General features: G+C 39.7%; 2 protein-coding genes across 4 annotated transcripts; one reads left to right on the forward strand and one right to left on the reverse strand.

Moving 5' to 3' along the window:
• The first annotated feature begins 13,211 nt into the window (after positions 1-13,211).
• LOC104444084 (protein NLP7) lies at positions 13,212-17,616 on the forward strand. Of its 3 annotated transcripts, none has more exons than XM_010057681.3 (5): positions 13,212-13,724; positions 14,295-14,866; positions 15,052-15,099; positions 15,203-16,145; positions 16,278-17,616. In XM_010057681.3, exons 1-5 carry the CDS (start codon positions 13,529-13,531, stop codon positions 17,420-17,422), a joined length of 2,904 nt encoding a protein of 967 aa, XP_010055983.2. In that variant the 5' UTR covers positions 13,212-13,528; the 3' UTR covers positions 17,423-17,616. The 3 variants fall into 3 exon arrangements, with proteins under 3 accessions (XP_010055983.2, XP_039161368.1, XP_039161369.1); XM_039305434.1 differs by having other exon boundaries at positions 13,351-13,690; XM_039305435.1 differs by having other exon boundaries at positions 13,571-13,713.
• Positions 17,617-17,953: 337 nt separating this feature from the next.
• On the reverse strand, positions 17,954-20,974 carry LOC104444085 (beta-amylase 1, chloroplastic; the record flags this gene model as incomplete). The annotated part of the gene is made up of 4 exons (XM_039305328.1): positions 17,954-18,984; positions 19,220-19,336; positions 19,414-19,624; positions 20,358-20,974. Coding segments are annotated over 4 exons (1,734 nt in total), but the record flags the coding sequence as incomplete, so codon positions are not given.
• Between the last annotated feature and the right edge of the window lie 1,542 nt (positions 20,975-22,516).

Genomic DNA, 22,516 nt, shown 5'->3' on the forward strand with positions numbered 1-22,516 from the left:
CTGGGACACTCAGCCTTCACTTTCAATGGATCTCTATTCCCCTCAGGGGTCATCTTTTCATCGTTAGCATCGCCGTGAGAACCATGTGAAAGTGATGCTTCGGAAACAAGATTGTTGCTGCAGCATTTGGCGTCAGCTTGCCCATGAGAAGGCTGCTAACGTTAATTGCAGCAGATGTACACGCTTAGGTCAAACTCTCCCACCATAACACTACCGATTTATTACTCATTTCCCTCATTCCTTTCTCTATCCGTTGTTTCTCCACTTTATTTATAACTCCTTTGCGTGAAAAAAATATTTATGTTAAAATATTTATGTTTTACTTCACAAATTCTATAAAGTGTATAAATATTTCATTGATTCAAATTGTTCGCAAATTCTTTTAAGTTTATATCATAATTATTATCATCTAATTATACATTAATATTGAGTTGTCTTTAGGCTAAAGTTCGTCATCCATCATCTTTTATCATAAATTTGTCAAACAGTTCTTGGATTACGTCTAGTTAATTACATTATGGGTATGACCCATGAATACTGCTCGGTCATTCCACACATTAATTAATTCAAACCTTTTGACCGCAGGAGATACAGGAGTTAAGAGAGTATAATGAAAGTTTGCTTTGAGGTAAAGAACAAATTATCGAGTAATTAGCATTTTTTGAGAAATCGAGATATATTAATGTCTTAGCATTTATTTTTTAAGAAAATTCATCTTTTATCTTTTTCTCATGCAGTGGATTAAAAGAAGACGAAGAGCAAGGAAAGAGCACAAGCCTTCATGCTAGGGAGAACTCTCTGGTAATGTAGCTTAATGCGATGTTTACTTGGATCGCGGTTTGATAATAAATAACGGGCACTTCATGTTTTCGCTTTTCTAAAATTTCAATGTCACCATAAGATATTATCGTTCAGAGTCAACTAGTTAAAAGATCAAGCTGGATCATCTTTAACTTGAGCTAGGTTATTAATCAGGCAATTTAGGGTTGGAAGGATTTGGCATTTGGAGCAATGACCATGGTTCAAAATCCAAGATCGAAATTAAAACACGCGGCGTTCACAGATTTTCACCACAGCATTTGGGGTCAGCTTGTTCGCGAGTAGGCTGCGAATGGTAATTGCAACAGATGTATCTGCTGGTCATACAAAAGCTCAGTGCAATTTGAGAATCTCCACTAGGTAAATAAAGAACTAGACTGTGGACTGGAAGTATTAGAGAATTCAATCAGGTCCTGATGCATCTAGTTGGAAAATTCCCTCCAAGCAGTTGCTATCTGCTGCTAATTTGCTTCAGCTGGTTTGGTATCGTAGTTTGCACCACACATCAAAACTCAAGAAGTTCTAATGGAATTTCAAGATGTTAAGGGTGCGTTTGGTAACGTTTGCGTTCAAAAAATTGTTCCAGGGGAACTAAAATAGAAAAAACTATTTCTATTCCGGAGAACAATTTTTATCGAAAACGTGCTTGGTAAACTTGTTCCTGAAATAAAATAAAATAAAAAAGAACAAAAACACGTTTGGTAAATTTATGTTCTTTTTTTATTCTTTTAATTTTTTAATATTTTTATTTTTATTTTCTTTTTTTCTTTCTTTTTTCTTTTTATTTTTTTCTTCTTTTGGCCGTGACCGACCTCGGCCATGGCCGGCGACCAGCCGATGAGGGCCAACGGCCTCACCTTGGCCGGGCGAGCTCTGGCTCGCCCATGCGCGAGACCGAGCTCGCCCAACCACCGATCGCCGGGCGGTGGCCCCATGAGGCCGAGCCTCGCTAGTGGTCTGGGCAAGCTCGGCCTCACCGAGGGCCGGCAAGGTCACGGCCCTCGATGGCCGGTCGCCAGTCATGGTCGAGACCGACGAACGGCCAAAGAAAAAAGAAGAAGAAAAGAAAAAGAAAAGAAAGAGAAGAAGAGAGAGAAGAGAGAGAAAATTTGTTTCTCCAAATTAACAAGTTTTTTTGTTTCTTGTTTCTGTTCCAAATTTATTCCCGGGAACAAAAAAATAGATTTGGAACAAAAACACAAAAAAACACGTTTCTATTCTTTTTTTGTTCCCCAGGAACATAAAAACAAGAATTCTATTCATGAACAAAAAATAAGAACACAAACAAACATTGCCTAAAAGTCACATCTTGGCCACCGACGGGTCAAATGGAGTTGAAAGAATTAATTACTAATGTAAATAGAAGAGGACAAGTAGTCGTGAAATATATGCGGGTCATGGAGACTGATGAGATATTACAATGTCAAATAAAGAAACACAAATTACAAATGTTGCGGAAATAAGTGATTGAACAATAAAATAAATTAAGTAAGAAAATAAATTGGACATCAGATTTACGTGGTTCGGTTACTGCAACTTTGTTGTCGGGAAAAATAGAAAAGTAGTTCGCTACTAATCAAGCAATACAACAAAGATCACAACCATATTTGAGTCACTCGAATACTCTCGATGTTTGTCACCTCTCGATTACACTCAACGACTCACCCAATATTTAGTCAACACAAACTCTCGCAATATAATCTCTTGCTTTCATGAAAAAATTCAGACATAATCAATTTTTTTTAGTCTCAAACTTGAGACATAATTTCTAACAATGTCCACATTGGCTCGATGTTTATGTCAAATCATAATCATTTTACTAGATTTTGAAATTTGCTGCTACTCTTTCACAACCCCTCATGGGCTCATCTGCCACAAACATATTCCAAATCCAAGTTGCGCTTGAACTTCATCATAACCATGGACCTCATCAGAACACTAACTCCACTTGCCCCTTTAGTTACTTCACAAGGGTTCGCCGTTACATCCATATTATTGTTAGAAGACGAAAATGCACTCTGTAAAATTCAACAATTACAACAAATGTTGGCTTGTCGGACTTGACCTCATTATAAGCACCATCTGTGTCGATTACTACATAAATACACTATACCTCATGAATTTTTAGTTGCAACTCCACTTTCAGATGAACATTGTCTAGATCTGTCTAGCAATACCACAATTACTCTTACTCAAAAGCACCAAAGATTCGTCAAATATAACTTTTTTGCTAATAATAGGCAAATTTAATCCCGCACACAATTGATAGCATAGTTTACCGTGTGTATGGTCTAAGAATATGCATTTATATCCTTCTCATTAAGCTTACCATCACTCACTTAAATATATCTAACAATTGAATAATCAACAATGTCACACTACGATGTCATGTGGTAGCGGATTTAGTGGAAAATATGTTAAAGTAGAAGAACTTTAGTAAACAAATTAAAAATACATGGACTAAATTAAACAAAGAGTAGAAAAATAAGGGTGTGCATGATGACCATTTTATTTCTAGTCAAGTCTATTTTTCTATTCCGAGAACAGATTTGGAACAAACATCTACTTGGTAATGCAATTTCATTTTTTTTATTTCTTGAGCACATCGTCCAAAAATAGGTTTAAAACAAAAAAAAAAGAAGTAAAAATTTTATACTTTCCTATTTCAGGAATATGAATGAGAAATAAAAACTCTTCACATTACTCGCCCTCGCCAATAGTCAGGCACTTGCCCTTGGCTGGCCATTGCTGCCCCCCTGTTGTCCTCCATTGCCCGCCTTCCTCCACCATCAACCTCTTGCCGCCACTTGCTAACTACGAAGAAGGAGAAATGTTGTGTCGACGCATCTTTTTTGCTCAAAAACTCGTCCAGGAAAAGAAATAGCAAAATCTATTTCTGGCGAGAAATTGTGTTAAAAAATAGAGTGGTTATCATTCGTGCCTTGAACAAGAACTCAATTTTTTTCATTTTTTTTTTCTTGACTATCAAGAAACGAATGATGATACTTGAAAAATTGTGGATAAAAAATACAGTTTGTTTGTAGTTCCTAGATCTATGTGCTTCGAGATGGAAAAATAGTAAATTATGGATTTTGTGCAACTTGTGGAGTAAATGAATGAATATGATAACAGGGCAGTGGTGAATTGGGTGAATCTAGGACAAGGGAGGCACGATTCATCTTGCATTAATCATATCGCTAGCTCGTGGTCTTTCTTGGGTAATCTTTTAATCCTTCAACAACTCTATCCTAAAGTTCCTATTTATTGCCATGACTTTACCCATTGTGCCTTTTGGGTACAAGTTCACGGTCTCCTTTAGTTAGAACTACTAAGAATGTGATGTTAGAAGTGACTTCTAAGTTGGGGATGGTGCTAGAATTAAAATTAGAGGGGAAAAGGGAAAGCCCATGTAAAGTAGGAAGAGCTATAGTCCTCATTGATCTTGCAAACCCATTGTTACCAGGGGCAATGGTGAGATTTGAGGATAACCAATTGTGAATTGATTTCAAGTGTGAACGACTCCCACTTTTTTGCTACTCATGCAGGAAAATCGGTCACTACACAACTAGTTGTAAGGAAGTTCCATACGAAAAATCAAGCTTAGACGAAAATTTTGCTGAAAATTTTAGCTATTGACTAAAAGCTTAAGTGTGAAAGGCAAGCCCATTTTGGAAGCTATTCTATGGGACTGATTTTCCAAAGATAGAGAAGGATGAGTTTATACCAGAAACTCAACTGCAGCCCGGATATTCCAGAGTACACAACTAGCTGAGGTTGAAATGGTACAAGAACCAAACCCCATGGACATTCGGCAAGTTGACAAATTGAATCGAAGGGGGAAAGGAGAAGCTAATGAGGTCAAGGCCACTAGGGGTAAAAGAAATAAAGAAACACAGCTACTGCTTACTGATTCCCCATGGACCGAGATGATGAATGGGGGCTTATCGAATCCTTCAAGAAAAGCCGGAAGGACAAAAAACTCTAGCATCGAAAAAATGAGACAATACAAGCCTCACGACTCCCAAGGGGCTGAACCATTTGTTCTCAATGAATCCGAGTTACTTGAGACTCCCATTATGGTTGAGAGTGGAATGAAGGAATAGGATTTGGTAGCTAGCCCTAATAAGTGACCAAAGAATATACGAATATTGTGAGTTAGAATTGTTAGGGGTTTAGGCACAATTAACATTCCAAGCAATTCAAGCCCTTATGGCTCGAGAAAGACCCGATGTGATGTTTCTAATGGAAACGAAGAATAAGGAGAAAGTAGTGACTCGTATGAGACATCGTCTCAATTTATCACATTCAATAGAAGTTAATCCAATAGGTAGTAATGGATGATTAGCAATTTTTTGGAATGGGGAGTCACTAAGAGAGGCAATGTCCACGAGCCAGATTTCATTGATTTTGTTTGCACTTGCCAAAGTAGTGGCACGGTTATGAGGCTCGCCTTTATACATGCTTCGACAAATTTTCGAGAGAAGAGGATGCTATGGGAGAAAATGAGAAACATTCATTAATCAAATTCCCTCTCTTGGGTTTGTATAGGAGATTTTAATGAGATATTATACCATTGGGAGAGTCAGGAAATGACCGCTACAGGTCAACTACTTTTTGAGAAGTCTTAAACAAATGCTCCTTGGTGGATATTGAAAATAAAGGATGAAACGGCTTGATAAAGCACTTTGCATTAAAGAATGGAAAGTCTTGTTTCCAAATGCCGAAGCTTTTGCCTTGCCAGCCATAGGCTCCAACCATAGCCCGATTCTTCTATCCTTAGAACCCATAATTAGGAAAAGAAGCAAAGCCTTCAAATTTGAAGCTTTTTGGTTAGAAAATGAGGTGTACATGGAGTTGGTAGAAAAGGTGTGGCATGATCTACTGTTGAAGAATGAGGGCTTGGTGCACAAGCTTAAAGTAATAATTGGGAACTACAAGCTTAGAGCAAAAGGAGCACATCCCGCCAAATTGAATCTTTGAAAAGAGACATGATTGAACAATAAACAAGGTCTTGGAAAACTCAAGTGGTGAATTGAGAAACTATGGAGACAAGAGGATGTACTGGGATATGAGATCACGGATTCAGTGGCTAAAGTGGGGCATAGAAACACAAAGTTTTTTTGATGCAGCAACTGTCCAAAGACGACAAAGGAACATAATTTCTATGTTGAACATTAATGAACAAGAATGGAACTATGATCCGACCCTCTTAAAGCGACACACAACTCAATTTTTCTAGCTCCTCTATACCTCCGATGGGCCAAGAAACTTTCAGCTAGTTCTAGACCAATGCCCGTGTGTGATAAGGGAGCATATGAATGAAGAGTTAGTGGGTCCAGTTACTAAGAAAGAAGTGGAAACTACAGTTTTTTAATTGGGAGCAACAAAGGCACTAAGACTCGACGGATTTAACGGCCAATTCTTCCACCACCATTGGAAGGATATGAAACAAGATGTGATCCAAGAAGTCCAGCAATTCTTCAATTCAGGTATTATTAGTCCTGAACTAAATAGGACCTATATTTCCTTAATTCCCAAAGTTCCAAATCTAGAATGCTTATCGCAGTTCATACCTATTAGCTTATGTAATTTTGCCTACAAAATCATTTTCAAGGTCTTGGCCAATCACCTTAAACCCTAGCTCTCAAAGATAATTGCAATAAAAGCAAAGTGCTTTTATGAATGGAAGACAAATTTAGGACAATATCATGGTTGTCCAGGAAGTATTGCACCAATTAAAGGTAAGGAATTGGAAAGAAAGGTTCCAAATGATTTTGAAACTTGAAATGCGAAAGATGTATTGATCAAGTGGATGGGATTTTTTGGAAGTTTGGGTGAAGAAAATGGGCTTTTGTGAGAAATGGGTGTCTTTGATCATGGCATACATAAAATCGGTCACTTTTAGCGTAAAATTCAATGTTGATCCATTGAATTTCTTCCAACCTTCAAGGGGCATTAGACAATGAAACCCACTATCTCCCTATATATTTATTATTATGGCTAATGGCCGTCCTTCGGACGAGCACCATCATATCCTTGAACCTGCCCCAAGATTGGTTACCTGGGGATCGGCTTCACGAGGATCAGGCATGCTAGCCGTGCACCTTCGTAAGAAGGGCATTGTGGCCGGTCCAGTAGTGGGTTGGGAATCTTTTTCGAGGCCCCAACCTACCTTTACGGGAGACAGCACGGGGTCTCTCACCCCAGAGCGAATCTCCCGCTTGTTTCTTCCCTTGAGCAGTTTAAGGACCTACTCAGGTCTGGCTAATGGACTTTCTTTACTCATGAACAAAGGGTGAAAAATGATAGCATTACAAGAATCAAGCTAAACAATTTTGTCCAACCTTATCTCACCCGTTGTTTGCAGACAATTGCAATATTCTTTCTAAATTGGAAGATTAAAGAGTGTCAAAACCTAACAGCGGTGTTGAACTAACATTGTTTTGCTTTGGGCAAAGTTATTAATTTGAACAAGTCAAGGACTTTTTTTCAGTACGAGATGTTCAGAAAGCTTAAGTAGAAAAATGGCTTCCAAGCTCAGAGTCCTAGTGATAAAAAGAAACTGGAAAGCATTTGGGCATTCCCTCATATTTGGGACAAACAAAAAAAGACACGTTTACCTGGATTTTGGTTACACTAAACATGAAACTTGAGGGTTTGAAGGAGGAGCAAATATCTAAAGCAAGCAAGCAAATTCTTATCAAAATTGTTCTGTAAGTCTTGCATCAATATGTAATGTCCATATTTAAAATCCCAATTTCAGTTTGCAACGTCATTGAACATAGAATTGCCTCTTTCTGGTGGAAACAAAATGAAGTGAAGATGGGGCTGCACTGGAAAAAAAAAATGGAATGTCCTTAAAAGAAGAAATAATACTGGAGGGATCCATTTTCAAAATCTTGTCTCTTTTAATAAGGTAGTGTTGGGTAAACAGGCATGGAGACTTTCATAATTATCATTAGCCCTTTGGTGTCAATTGTTGAAAGGAATATACTTTTCGGACAGAGACTTTTGGAAGGTAGGGAAAGGTTCGAGACTCTCTTGGGGATGGCAAAGTTTACTTATTGGAAGAGACGCTATTAGTGGAAAAGTGAGATGGACAGTGGGTAATGACAAATTGATCAAGATTCAAAAGGATAGATAGCTAGAAAGAGGTATCATTGGTGATCCGGCTAACCGAGACGAACCACAAAAAGTAGAGGACCTGATTAATCAGGAAACCAGAACATTTAATTAAAACAGTTTGTGGACAGCGTTCGATAAGGAGCCAACGAAATTCTGGCCATTCCTATCAACAGAAATCCAATGGAGGATCACATGATTTGGACAGGAAATAGAAGCGGCAACTGCACGGTTAAGAGCGCCCACAACAAACTAAACCATCCAAGCCTACTACAACAAACAACCACAACATCATCCTCTAATGCCTAAATCCTTCCGGACAAAGTTATGGCAACTAGATACACTCCCAAAAATTTGAAACTTCCTTTGGACTGCATGCCAAAAGGCTTTACCCACCAGAGAGAATCTTTATAAAAGAAAATATCACACTTGATCCCATATGCCTTCCGTGCCACCAAGCGCCAGAGACAGTTGACCACATATTCCTAATCTGTAGCTGGGCAGCAATCATTTTGGACCCATGGCTAGGCCTACAAAACTCAGATAAACCCATTACTCGAATGGACAAATGGGTGGCAAAATACTTCGAGACAGACGAAAAATTGATGGCAAATGAGGTGCTTGAAGGCCATTCTATGGCTAATTTGGAAGGAGTGCAACTCTTATATATTCCAGTTACACTGGTCGAACCCAAACTTGGTCATTGACTGTGCAAGTACAGAGACGACATGCTTCCGGAGGTGGAACTCGAGTAAGAAAAGAGAAGTTGAGAGTCAGAAAGCCTTATCTCCAAGTTGGCAGCAACCAGCGAAGGACTTTCTGAAAATCAACGTCGATGGATCGAAAACAGAGGACTCGCCGGAAGGTGTTGTTGTTGTTGGTGTGGTCCAGGACTGCGGTTGCGAGGCTTGTCAACACGGCGACGCCAAACTGCATGTGAAACCCAAGTAATCTTAAGCGGTCTACAGTTTCCAAAAGAAGCTTTTTGCAGGGGCTCCTTTCGTGCAGTAGAAGTACAGATGGAAGCTGATTGTAGAAAGGCGGTCAACGCTGTAATGGGAATAGAGGAAACCCCGTGGAATATTACGCCTCGGGCTGAAGAATGCAAGGCTTTGCTGGCCCGATTGAGCTTTGTTCACCTAGAGCTCTATCCAAGAGGAGCAAATAACACTGCTGATTGGGTGGCCAAGGCTAAAAGGAAAAATCAACTCCCTTCAAACCGGTTGCTCTATCCCCGCAATCTTTGTTAGATATGTTATGTCCGGATGTAAACAAACTTGGTTTGAATTAATGATGTACTTAGCTTATCAATAAAAAAAATATTGCTGCTCAAACGGAGGATTTGGTTTAATCTTTTCCCAATTTGGAGGGAGACCCAACTTAATGTATAAAAGTTACTAGTGGGCAGCTCGAATGGACACTTTCATATAAAAATTCCCAAAGAAAAAGAAAAATAATAAAAAGAAATTCACGACAGGTTAATCAACGTGAAGGTACTCATTGGTGCTCATTCTAATATCAATAGTGATTTGATTAAAGATGTTTAATCCTTTAAATTATAAATTTATATATATAAATTTTTTATATGTATATAGAATCAAAGGATCGAAAGGAATGGAGCAACTTGACAAATGGGCGTATTCGGTTATGTATGCCGTCATCGTCTGACAGAGAAAGGCCTTTGTATATTTTTTTAAAATTTGCTCCCCACTTGGTCTTTTCGACAACTGAGGAAGCTCGGAACCTGGGGAGTCTTTCCTTCTTTTTTCTCTTTTTATATTCCAAGTCAATATTGATGAAATTCAATATCGTAATCACGATGTCGAAATCGAATCGAAACCAGGGAGATTCAGGTTCTCCATTTCCCCAAATTTCCAAAAATTCCCCTCCTTGCCCCAGCTTTAAGGATTCCTTTCAATCGAGTCCCAACTTTCCTTCCTGCAGAACTTCGCTGGAGTACCAATCTAAATGAGAGTACGCGATATTATTACTCGGAGAAACAATTCAAAAGAATAGTCAAAATAAAATAAACGGAAGTCTACATAATTTTTGAAAAAGAAAAACCTCATAATGATCTTTCATGACAAGAATCTAAGAGTCTCCTTAATTTTATAAAACTAAAATAGTCAGAATAAAATAACAGGAACCACATCAATGACAAGGAACCAAAATAGTTCTGCCCCCTGCTTCCACTTATTAAGGGTTTATAATGATTGCCCCTAATGTACTTGTTAGATATATGTAACGAGGAATTATTCTATTTATAATACATTAGTTATGTATATCTCAGCGCATTAAAAATTATAACATTTCCTTATTTGGTTACTTAACAAGTGTCCAATTGTACTTTTAAACCAAACCATTCAATTAGCAAAACTAAAATCGTGGGAACAAATATAATAAATGAAAAATAAATGACAAGGTACCAAAATAGTATTTCGCCCCTTGATTATTGTCTTTGATAAAATCAGAACAAGTTTTTTTATAGGGTGCTTCTTCTTCTTATTCTTCTTATTGTACCTTTTAACTAGCAAGTCGCAATCTATTCACTCACACGAATCAAAAGCCTCGGATTTGAATTGGCTAAGACACCTAGCCAAATCGAACTAGAACGAGCCAGAGTCGTTTATTTAATTGAGAGGTGGTAACTCATAGTTTCAAGGAGGGGACATTTTTATTAATCTGGGATGAGGCAAACCGTCCAAGATGTCACTACTCAATTGTCCCCAAGCCTCAATAAAAAGTTGCAACACCCTCTCGTTCAAGTAAAGCGAAAGGATCTTAATCATATTCTATCAAATTTATATAATAATCTCCTCCTCCATCAGCATCCACTATCAGCCATTGTCATATTTATATTACAAATGAGAATATGATTATTACTAATCATGAAAATCCCTCTGGTGTCACATATATAAATACACACAAACTTTTTTGAGTTGGGACTATGTCATATCAAGGACACGAATAAGAATTTAAATCCTCTCTCTCTCTCAATCGAAAGCAATTCATCGGGCGTAAATTCAAAAGGAATTTCATTTATTATTTTATTCTCAGTATCTACGGATTTACTACTTTTTAAAGGCGATTTCATTCGATCATAATTTTATCTACATATTAAATATAATCAAGCTTCTCGAAACACAAAATTCCTATCATTTTACCAATCCCGTCAACTTTTTTCACTTAACTAGAGGAATAACATGACTCAGCAATGCAATCGAAATACATTTATTTACAATTTTATATCTTTATATGACTCTAGCAATGACAATAAAGCTTTCACCTTTCTTTCACCTTTCTAGCTAGTCGAAACTCCACTATTAAAAAGTTGGGTCCTCCATTAGTTGGTAGATTAATTTGTCGATTTAATAAGCGAATTCGTGGCTAATTCGTCGACGTGCTTGTCTTTATTTAACGAGGACCATTCTCCTCGGGATCATGCCATAGTTTTCCTTAAAAAGGGACATGCTGGGAGAGTATCTTTGTTATGGTGCATTTTAATGAAGCTCCTCCCATTGGATGAGACCCGAAGTCTCATGCAGGGCTGCTACACATGAGGCAAACTTGTCTTGTTTCTCCTCTTCCATAGTTGCTTGCGTCCATATGCAATTGTGCATATCTTTTTTATTAAAAATTGTATGATTACAATATATAAGGAAGCCGAAAGATGAACTTCCTTTTTAAGGAGTGTAGTGGATCTCCAAGCAAGCGCTGTACATAAAAATTGTGGGTTTTGCTTACCATATGGGAAAAAAAAAGCACACATCTTTATCATTAGGTTAATATGATGAAAAATCCAAAATTGATAAATCTATGAAAAATGTATCCCAAATTAATTGTTTTACTACAACAAACTCCGAACCGGTACATTCATAACAAATTTAATATTCATTAATTTCCATCAAATTATAATGTTAAATTACTGAGTTAGATGACATGTAACGTTGATAGGTGTAGTAGCTAAGGATTTTTTACCCTCCATTTGTCATGGGTATATTAATTTGTAGTTTTTTTTGTGATATTAATTTAATTTAATGGAAAGGTCATTTAATAAAGACAAAAGGAATGAAGATAGTGTTTTTCTTTTTTTCCTTTTTTTCATCAATCAAAATTGTTAGCAAGAACAAGAACTTAAGAGCGCGTTTGGCAACAATTACATTCCGGGAGCTGATTTCGATTAGAAATAATTATTTTTTATTCTGTTCCGGAAACCGATTTTGAGTAAAAACGCGTTTGGTAATCTGTTCAAAATTTTTTATTCGGGAATAGAATTACGTTTGGTACCGTATTAATTGATAATGTTCCAAATTAATTTTTTTTTATTTTAAATAAATTTTAAATAATTTCTTTACTTTTTACTTTTTTCTTCCCTTTTTTTTTTTTCCTATTCTTCTTCTTCTTCATTTCGGCCAGACAAGGGTCGGCGATGCTCACCGGCGTCGCCGGCCCTCGGCGAGGCCGGCTGGCCATCGTAGGGCTGGGCGAGCCTCGACGGTGGCTAGGCGAGGCTCGCCCAGCTGCCGGCGAGCTCGCCGGACCTCGCCCGGCTCGGGCGAGCCTCCGGCGTCCAACGGACCGACGGACCGGCAGCGAACCGGTGAGCGGCGAGCGGCAGGGTAGTGGCGGACGGTGGCAAGCGATGGCGGATGGCAGGCGAGATGATGAAAGAGAAGAACAAGGGTTTTATCATTTTGATTCTTTTTTTTTATTCTCGGACGTAGAATCAAATTTTTTTATTCTCAAATCTTGTCCAAAATTGTTAACAAAAATTTTACCAAACGCGATTCCGTCCCAAAGGCGATTTTAACAAAATCGGAATCTGATACTGTTTTAAGATTCGTTGCCAAACAGGCCCTAAGCCTATGCACCAAAGGAGATCGCATGTTGTTTTCATAAACGACGGATCTTTTATGGGAGGGCGCAATGAATAATTGATACCACATCTCTCTCGACAATAATACCATTTGTTGAGATCCATGAGAGAGCCCAATTCTGAACATATTAAACCATTAACTTATCTTCATTGAAAAACTCAAATCGACGAATTATAAACCAATTACAATGTATTAACAGCCTCGCAATGCACAAATTCTCCAAAGCTCACATGGACATCTCGAGAGATGTGTACTTATTATATTACCTCCTAGTTAAAATAAATTTCTTTTTTTACTAAATAAATTATCATCATCATTATTATTATTATTATTCTTTCTCTGTGCTAACTAAAATCCCCAGAGAATAAGTACTCGCGGACAATCCATGGCGGTTGGCCGCTGTAGAGAGTCGCTTCCCCCGTTATTTTATCCCCTCCTCTTGGCGGAAATGGTCCGCCTGCTTGGATTCCACTTAAGAAAGAGAAACCACCGGAAAGGAAGGGAAAAAAATGAATAAGAATCGCCCTCTCTTTCTCCCTCTCCTCCGCTCGTGAATTCTCCCGGAAAATCCCGTCGTTTCCCGAGAAAATGCCCGAGCTGGAGGACGCCGCCGCCCCCGCCGCACCGGCCGCGGCGGCCCGACGAGTCCGCCGCCCGACGACGCGGCGGCGGCGGCGGCGGCCGGGGCGGGGGGCCCGGGGGAGTCCATCATGGACCTGGACCTCGACGTCTACAGTCCCTGGCCACTGATGGATCATCAGCTCCACTTCGCCGCGTCTCCCCTCTTTCTGTCCGTCTCCGACCAGCCCGGCTCGCCTCTCTGCGCCTTCTCCTGCGGATCCGAGGACAAGCTCGCCGCCGCCGCCGCAGGGGTCCGCCTCTCCGATTGCTCCCGGTTTGTCGCATGTCAGTCTTGAGTCCGTTCGAATTCGTTCGCCTTCGGTTTCGAGTCGGGTTCTTGCGGATCGCGATTGATTGAGCTGGAGTTGGGTCGTTGAAAAGCTCTGTCTTTTTTGGCCATCTGAGACTTGAGAATTAAGGGTTGACTTTCTCCACCCGCGTTCGCTTGCTTGGTTTTGGTCTTCTCTGGTTTTACGATTTTTGGAAAGTTGAAATTTTTCCTTGTTTGGAACTAATCTTAATTCGTTGCATGTTATTTTGACTTCTTTTTTCCCTCTTTGACTAATCGAGAAATTTGGTCTGATGGTACGGTTTTTGTTTTCTATCGCTTCAAAAAGCTTGGGAATCAAAGCAAAGAGAAATTTGCTCCTTCTCCAAAAATCAGTGACTCTTTGCCACTTTCACCTCCCATTTCACCTGATTTCCTATATATATTGTGTGAGAATTATGAATTCTGAGGGTCCTGAACTATGAAGTTGCCTCTTGCTTGAAGTTTAATTTGTTCCAACTGTCTGCAATGGCCTGTGAAGCCGCGGCTACTGAGTTTTTACTGAGAAGTTGTTTCCGAATATATAGATCATCACAATTCAGAGACCGAAGCCTCCGCTGAAGATAGCCATCGCGAAAAGCTGCCATCACCATATTTGGGGCTGACGGCATTTGAAAATCCTGATGGATACTTTATCATCAAAGAAAGGATGACCCAGGCTCTTCGTGACTTCAGAGAATCAACTGAACAGCTCGTTCTTGCTCAGGTTTGGGCACCAGTAAAGAATGGTGGTCGGTACGTCCTTACGACTTCAGGGCAGCCCTTCGTTCTTGGTCCAAATACTAATGGGCTTCACCAGTACAGAATGGTGTCTATGATGTATTTGTTTTCTGCGGATTGGGTGAATGATGGAGAACTGGGACTTCCTGGTCGTGTTTTCCGGCAAAAGCTGCCTGAATGGACTCCTAATGTACAATACTACACCAGGAAAGAATATTTGAGGCATGATCATGCTCTTCATAATAATGTTCAGGGAACCTTGGCTTTGCCCGTCTTTGAACCATCAGGCCAATCTTGTGTTGCTGTTCTTGAACTCATTATGACTTCACAGCGGATTAACTATGCACCGGTGGTTGATAAAGTCTGCAAAGCACTTGAGGTTGGGTTTGTTTAAAAATCATGCTTTTCTTTCTTCGGAAAGTCTCCTATTTGGCATTGGTGACAGTTTCGTTCTTTATTGCATTAATTGTTGGTTGTCAGTTTCTAATATTATTTAATCATTTATCAAAATGTGGAGATAGCATTTCAAGAATTTAGCAGTGATACTATCAGAGTTTTTTGCAGGCAGTGAACTTGAAAAGTTCTGAAATCCTGGATCATCCAAGCACACAGGTAACATGCGCCAAGTTTTCACCACATCCCCAACTTAATGCTGGATATCAAGATATTACAGTGGTTTGCTTTTTCACTTTTCTTACATCAGTTTTTGAACCAGATATGCAATGAAGGGCGGCATAATGCATTGGCTGAAATTTTGGAGATACTGACAGTCACATGCGAAACCCACAAGCTACCTCTGGCTCAAACCTGGGTCCCATGTCAGCATCGCAGTGTTCTGGCTAATGGCGGTGGCCTGAAAAAGAGTTGTTCTAGTATTGATGGTAGCTGCATGGCACAAGTCTGCATGTCCACAACTGATGTGGCATTTTATGTTGTAGATGCTCATATGTGGGGCTTTCGGGAAGCTTGTGTTGAGCATCACTTACAAAAGGGTCAGGGGGTCGCTGGGAGGGCTTTCTTGTCCCAGAGCTCTTGCTTCTCCAAAGACATCACCCAATTTTGCAAATCCGAGTACCCTTTAGTGCATTATGCACGAATGTTTGGGTTAACCAGTTGTTTTGCAATCTGCTTACGAAGTAGTCATACTGGAAATGATGATTATATTTTAGAATTTTTCCTGCCCCCCGGCATCACCAATAGTGGTGAGCAGCAGTCACTGTTGAGCTCCTTATTGTCTACAATGAGGAAGCATTTCAAGAGTCTTATGGTTGCTTCTGGGAAAACACTTCAACTGGAGGACAAATCTATTGAATTTATTGAAGCTGTGCTGAATGAGAGACTTGATTCGAGAGTTGACTCTCTTCAAATACCTACATATACAGAATTATTGGCTGGACCCCTTTACTTGCCCAACGGAGGAGTGGCCAGGCAGTTAGATTCATCAAAGCAGCTGCTGGTGGATGTCGTTGATGTAATTAATGATGAAGTCAATCCTGTTATGGCAATTGCAAGTGAGAATGTTGTTACTTTTCCAGAAAATAATGTGATGAAAAAGAAATCTGAGAAGAGGCGTGGAAAGGCTGAGAAATGTATTAGCCTTGAGGTTCTTCAGCAATATTTCGCTGGCAGCCTTAAAGATGCTGCAAAGAGCCTCGGCGGTACGATTGATATCTCTTGCTGTTACTGGTCACTATTTATCTTGTCATTTTTATTTGGTGTTGCGCCTCGCATAAGAATTTGATTGCATTTTCTTGTTTCATTTCTAAAGTTGAATTCTTGCATCTTTCCAGTTTGCCCAACAACAATGAAACGAATCTGCAGACAGCATGGGATTTCAAGGTGGCCGTCCCGCAAAATTAGCAAAGTCAACCGCTCTTTATCAAAGTTGAAGCATGTCATCGAATCTGTTCATGGTGCTGAAGAAACATTCAGTATAAGTGCTTTAGCTACAAGTCCACTTCCTGTTGCTGTTGGTTCTATTTCTTGGCCTCCCAGCTTGAAAGAGTCCAATGAGCTAAACCCACCCCAAGCCAAGGCACTTGAAGCACAAGGTGAAGGGATGAATCGGTCTCCATCCAAGTTACCCAGAACTGATGAGGAGGCTGCAGTGCAAAATAAATCTTATGAGAGGGTGCCTCAGGAGGAGCAACTCTTGAATGAGCACGGCAGGTCTTCACCAGAATTTGCTGGAGCACCAAGCAGATCTAAATCTAGAAGTGGCTCGAGGGAACAGAGTGCCGGTACACCCACTTCTCATGGTTCATGCCAAGGTAGTCCAGCAAATGAAAGTTTGCCCATAAAGGATCAGTCTGGTTCTCCACACAATGATCAATGCATAAAAAGAGGGGGCTCTCTGGAAGTGATGTTTAAGTCAACAAATGCACAGAACTTCTCCGCTGCATATTCAATGCCTGATGCTCTAGGAGTTACAGAACTTCAAGAACCATTTGGAGGAATGCTAATTGAGGATACTGGAAGCTCAAAAGATTTGAGAAATCTGTGTCCATCAGTTGCAGATGCAGTTTTGGAAGATCGGGTCCCAGAGTTTAGCTGGACGAATCCCCCATGTTCTGATATGGCTTCCAAACAAGCGGCAACTTTTCTTAGGACAACGCCTCGCACTACACCTAGGCAAGACATGACGAGCGTGACCATTAAGGCTACGTACAGAGAAGACATTATAAGATTCAGGATATCACTGAGTTCTAGTATCGTGGAGCTGAGAGAACACGTGGCGAAGAGGTTAAAGTTAGAGGTGGGTACTTTTGACATCAAATACCTCGATGATGATCATGAGTGGGTTTTGGTAGCCTGCGACGCAGACTGGCAAGAATGCATGGACTTCTCGCGATCATCTGGTTGTAATATGATCAGGCTGTTAGTTCATGATGTGATGGCGAACCTCGGAAGCTCCTGTGAAAGCTCGGGGGAATGACTTCAGGAATGTTGATTTTACTTGCATGTCGTAAAACTTTCTTTTTGTTAGTGTGGTAGGTTAGAAGCAGACGCAAAGAAATTGTATGCAACTTGTATAAATTTTTGGAGAATTTGAGGCAATTCTTCCTTCGTTGACTCTTATCATACGAAAACAGTTGATTCGATTTGACCCTTCCGATAGTATTGACATAATTTTCTCACCATTTTACCCTTTCTCTAAACTTGCTTTTAGTAGAAAGTAGAAAATTAGTATATTCATCTTCTTCACATTAATCATCTGGCCTATCAGAATTCTTCCCTCATGGAGCTTGGAAAACACATGAATTCTATAAATTCTCTACCCTTTATCTTGAACTTCGATCCACTAACGACTGGACGTATCGTGAGTTGTGATCTCACAATCAGTTAAACGGCCCCCATGGCAAATCGTATCAAATTTAAAATGTGGTGATTCCTAAACAATCCCACTGCAGAACCATGAATGATATGAGCATCCAACAAAGTATCCACCAGTCAAGGGAACAGAAGATTTCAAAATGATGTGAATATAATATAGGCCTGCCATTTGAAAAATCATGGTAAGGCAATATGAAGTTGTTGTACACCAAATAGTTCTATTTGTCAGTGACGAGCACATAGAATGGCTATGAAAAATGGGTATTGCTACACATTTCACAACACTAGACCAAGGTTGAATTCCGTATGAGAATATACATCAGATGGCATGGATAGAATAAATATCCAACGAGACAGGAAGGAGGCTTTCCTTCCTCAGCTGTAGGCAAAAGAAAATCCGAGTTTTGCAGAATCCGCTGCTGAAGAATGGATATCATGGGAACCTAGTCTGGCTCGAAAAATTTTGGCAACAGACATTTGCCTGACAAATCGAGTAAAACGCACCCAATTGTTGTATTCAAACATGTTTTTATCCATCCTGACAAAGTTGAACGAAAAGCACGGCTTTTCCAGACCATCTGAGTAAAACTTTGACATTTTTAGGACCTGTTGAAACGACCCATCGTCTAAATTGCTTGTGCAGTTTTCACCTTCAAGAGCTACCTCACAGACCCTAGCAGCCAAAAGGAGCCGTCTGAGAAAGCCTTCTGGGCTACTGACCGGGTTCATCTGCTTCTCTTCCACGTCCTGCATCTCAAAGCACGTAGAGCATAAAGTAAATCCATACCTACCAAACATGCGAGTGATTGGTAGGTAGCCATCTCTCGTTGAAGTATTGTAATAGCCTGCAGTTAATTCAGATGGATGAGACTTTGTGTCATAGTGCCAGTGGATTCCGGCCACTTTTGCTGATGTATTCACTTCAATGCCACGGAAGATGGTCTCAGCCTCCCTGCATATCCTCTCTCCATGCAAAAGCAGCATCCCCGAGTACCACTCAAGGAAAAATTTACCATAGGCCGTATTCCAAGAGCCATCATCACTTTTAAAAAACTCAGTATTCTCCAGGTCCTGCATCAAATTGCCAGTGCCAATAGGGCCTCCATTTCCCCATTCATGCATTCCAATCTCTCGTGCACAAGCGTTTAATGATGCGAGCATATACTGGCCAGAACAAGGAAACAAGAACAATGCCATTAGAAGTCATGATTCAGGATTCTAAAACTAGAAGACAAAAGAAAAAGAGAGAGCAGGTCCTTGCATGGGGAAAGAAATGGAGAACAGTAGAAGCAGCCAGGTACAAAAAGAACCAAAGGCTAATTGAAAACTTTTCTATGCAAATACAGCATAAACTTAATTTTCCATTTTTTTGTACTCAATCCGTCCCCTGCATTCATACCTTATCGTAGCATTGAAACTCTCCAAGTTCACGCGACCGCCAAGCCCACATCAGCTTGTGGGAAGGACATGAAGGATACCTTAATTCACCAGCAGGACCCATCCCAACTTGAACTCCCTGAAGAGAATAAGATTAACAAATGGGCAACTGAATCTAGGATTTATGTATCTATAAAACATATCATATCGTCTTACTGTTATGACGTTGCCAAAGAAGGGCCTAAATGCATCCCTGAAGTTCCTCATAAAATCTGCATATGCTTGAATGGGTGATCGTCCTTGCAGCACAGGAAGAATATCACATCCTAGGGAAATGTATTCCATACTCCTCCTTCCAAATCTATCTGAATAAGCTATATCAGGGTCTTTTTCCATCTCTCGAAGCACCCACACAGGCAGAGGTATCCTACAATAACATAAAGGTATCAGAGCCATAAAATAAGTCTATGACATAAAACGGAATTAACCAAATCCAGATAACTTTGAAGCAAGACAAATCAGTCAAAGAATACTGTTAATTTACAAGAGAAAATGTTAATCAACAGAAGAGAGAAAAATTCTGACAAAAAAACATTGACATTGTCTAAGTACATTGAAAAGGATAAATTCAGTTAGAGATCCTTCAATTGAGTTAAACAAAACTTCCAAGAACAAAATTCATGGACTTCCTATATCAAGGTATCATGCAAAAAGCATCACATAGTACGCATAAAAGACTGGGTATGATTTCCTTTTAGGGAAAATTAAGATAATTGCAGAAAGTTTTCTGTCAAACACCAGACCATGCAGAGGCTCTAGGCACGGTAGCTTCACAATCGGGACAACAAACCATGGGTGAAAATATCGTTATCTGTTTAATAACTTTCTTGGAGAAAAGTCAGTAACTTGGCACAGAACAAGCCAATGCAGATGTCATGTATGCAATGAACCTCATTTTATCACCAATTCGCTGCAGATGCAGGAGAAGATTTCGTCCTAGAAGTTCATGGTAAGCAATGCCTCATTAGTCTAAGTGATCTAACTCTCTTAATCCTAACGGGCAGTTCAAAAGAATTGGCGAACCACATTGCATCTATCAATCAATCATCACAAACAATACGAATCGCGCGCGTATCGTAAAGCATAAAAATCACACCGACCAGTGAGGATCCCCAGGCCCAGTGCCGCACTGGTGAAACCCCATCACTGCCCTAACCTTCAATCCACATCGCCTCGCCATCGTCACAATCTCCCAATATCCATCCCAATTGTAAACCCTAGGCTGCTCCCTCTCCACCAGCCCCCACCACACCTCCATCACCACCCCCTCCACGCCCGCCGCCGCGAGGGCCCGGAACGACTGCGCCATCGCCCTCCTCCGCCGCACCTGCCCAGCGCCGGGGCCCACGGCATCGGTGGGGAGCGCGACGAACACCGGCGACCCTCCCCAGCGGCGGGCGGCGGAGGAGAACGCGTGGTGGAGCTCGTACTGGCTCAGGTCGCCGTTGTCCGGCGAGACGGAGCCGCTGCCGGCGCCGGAGGGGCTGGAGGAGTTGAGCCGCGCCGAGGCGGCGAGGCGCCGATGGGGGTGGGGAACGCGGCGGCAGTCGGCGGGGAGCGGGTGAGGCAGGCGGGGTCGGCGCGGCCGCCGCAGAAGGAGGCGGAGAAGGTCGGAGCCGACGGAGATGCGATCGCCATTGGAGGGAACTTCGAGGTGGTAGGGTTTGGATTCCTTTTGAAGCTTTGCAGAAATGTAGAGAGAGAGAGAAACAGTGCAAGGAGAAATTGGGATCACAATTTTTCATTTTTGTCCAGGTTTTTTTATTAATTTAATTAGGCTAAAATACTAAAAATTAGTGCGTGATTAGTGTGCTTTTTTTCGCTATTAAATTTTACTATTTTTCATTGAATGCTTACAAAAATATCTATTGATTAAGAAAAAATGAGTTTATGTAATTCCTTATTAACGTTTTAATCCTTCTTTCTACCAAAATAATAATACTGATAGAAATAATGAAAACAGAAATAATGCTGCTAATGATGATTAAGATGATGGTGATGAACTGATGATATCTGGTACTATTCGATAGGTAAAATTTAGCCTAACTTTAAGTGTATAATTTTTTAATTTAAAATGATTATTTTAACTATAAATAATTGAAAAACCAATGAGTATGAATAACAAGCAATGCAATATGCATGGGATAATAACGAAAAAAATAAGTCATTAACCTATTACAATCATGTTAGTTTAGTTCTAAGCCTTTTAAATTGATTAATTTAATTATAAATCTTTTGACAATTTACTAATATAATTCATTACTAAATGTGAACATTTGTTATCCTTCAAAACACGGCTAGATATTTAGATAGATAGTTTTTTCAAAATTTATATTTTTTTTTAATTTTTATTTCCTTTTATATATGTTTTTTTTCACTTTTCCTTTTTCTTATGTCTTTCCCTTTTAGTACGGTTGGCCTCACCAGTGGGGTAGCAAGCAAAGGTAATCTTGCCCACAACTGGTGAGGCTTTGCCCATCGCAGCCTCGCCAACAACAGCGATGGACTTGCCCTGTGGCCGACATGCCTATAGTGTCAAAATAAAAGAAAAAATAAAAAAATTATATATATATATATATATATATATATATATATATATATATATCCATGTAAGCATTGATAATATTACTTAAGATGACTTTCAGTTATTTTCAATTAAAATTGATCGGATTTATTAAATTGGTAAAACATTAAAATGTTTGGACTATATTTGTCAAATTAAAAAATTTATGCCCGAATTGATATAAATATGATAAGTTTATGATTTTTTTTTTATAATTTTCCTAATATCCATTATCATTATGCTCTCTCCCTTGGCCAGTCCCACAATATTTGTTTATACGACTTCCATTTGACTTCAACCTTTGGTAGGGCAAATTTTAATCTTGTGACTTTTCTTAAATTAAAATAATCAATACTTTTCAAAATATTCAAGTATTGAACGTGTACAATTTATATTTATCTAATCATACTTTTTTAAGACTCAGACGTGTTTTCTAAAATTTAAAATTTAATAGGGAAGATCATAGGGAGAAGTACAAGCAGTTCTTGGAGTTTCAAAACCAGCGCTCTACCCAAAGATATATACCAAAACTAATTACGGATGGCTTTTTAACATCCGTTACAATTACAAATAGTTCTAAGAAAGTGATATGCTCCTAAAATTTCGATAATTAAATATCCACACAAACTGAATACACCAATCCACATAAAAAAAAATCTCACTTTAGTTACTAAAGACCCACTTAATATTTTAAAT

This window comes from Eucalyptus grandis, chromosome 11 (genome assembly GCF_016545825.1).
Source record: "Eucalyptus grandis isolate ANBG69807.140 chromosome 11, ASM1654582v1, whole genome shotgun sequence".
Classification (NCBI taxonomy): domain Eukaryota; kingdom Viridiplantae; phylum Streptophyta; class Magnoliopsida; order Myrtales; family Myrtaceae; genus Eucalyptus; species Eucalyptus grandis.

Excerpts from the sequence above, each read along its gene's own strand:
- LOC104444084 (XM_010057681.3), top strand. The coding sequence starts at position 13,529 with ATGGACCTGGACCTCGACGTCTACAGTCCCTGGCCACTGATGGATCAT. Across the intron at positions 13,725-14,294 it reads TTGCTCCCGGTTTGTCGCAT|ATCATCACAATTCAGAGACC; the intron begins GTCAGTCTTGAG and ends CCGAATATATAG. Across the intron at positions 14,867-15,051 it reads AAGTCTGCAAAGCACTTGAG|GCAGTGAACTTGAAAAGTTC; the intron begins GTTGGGTTTGTT and ends AGTTTTTTGCAG.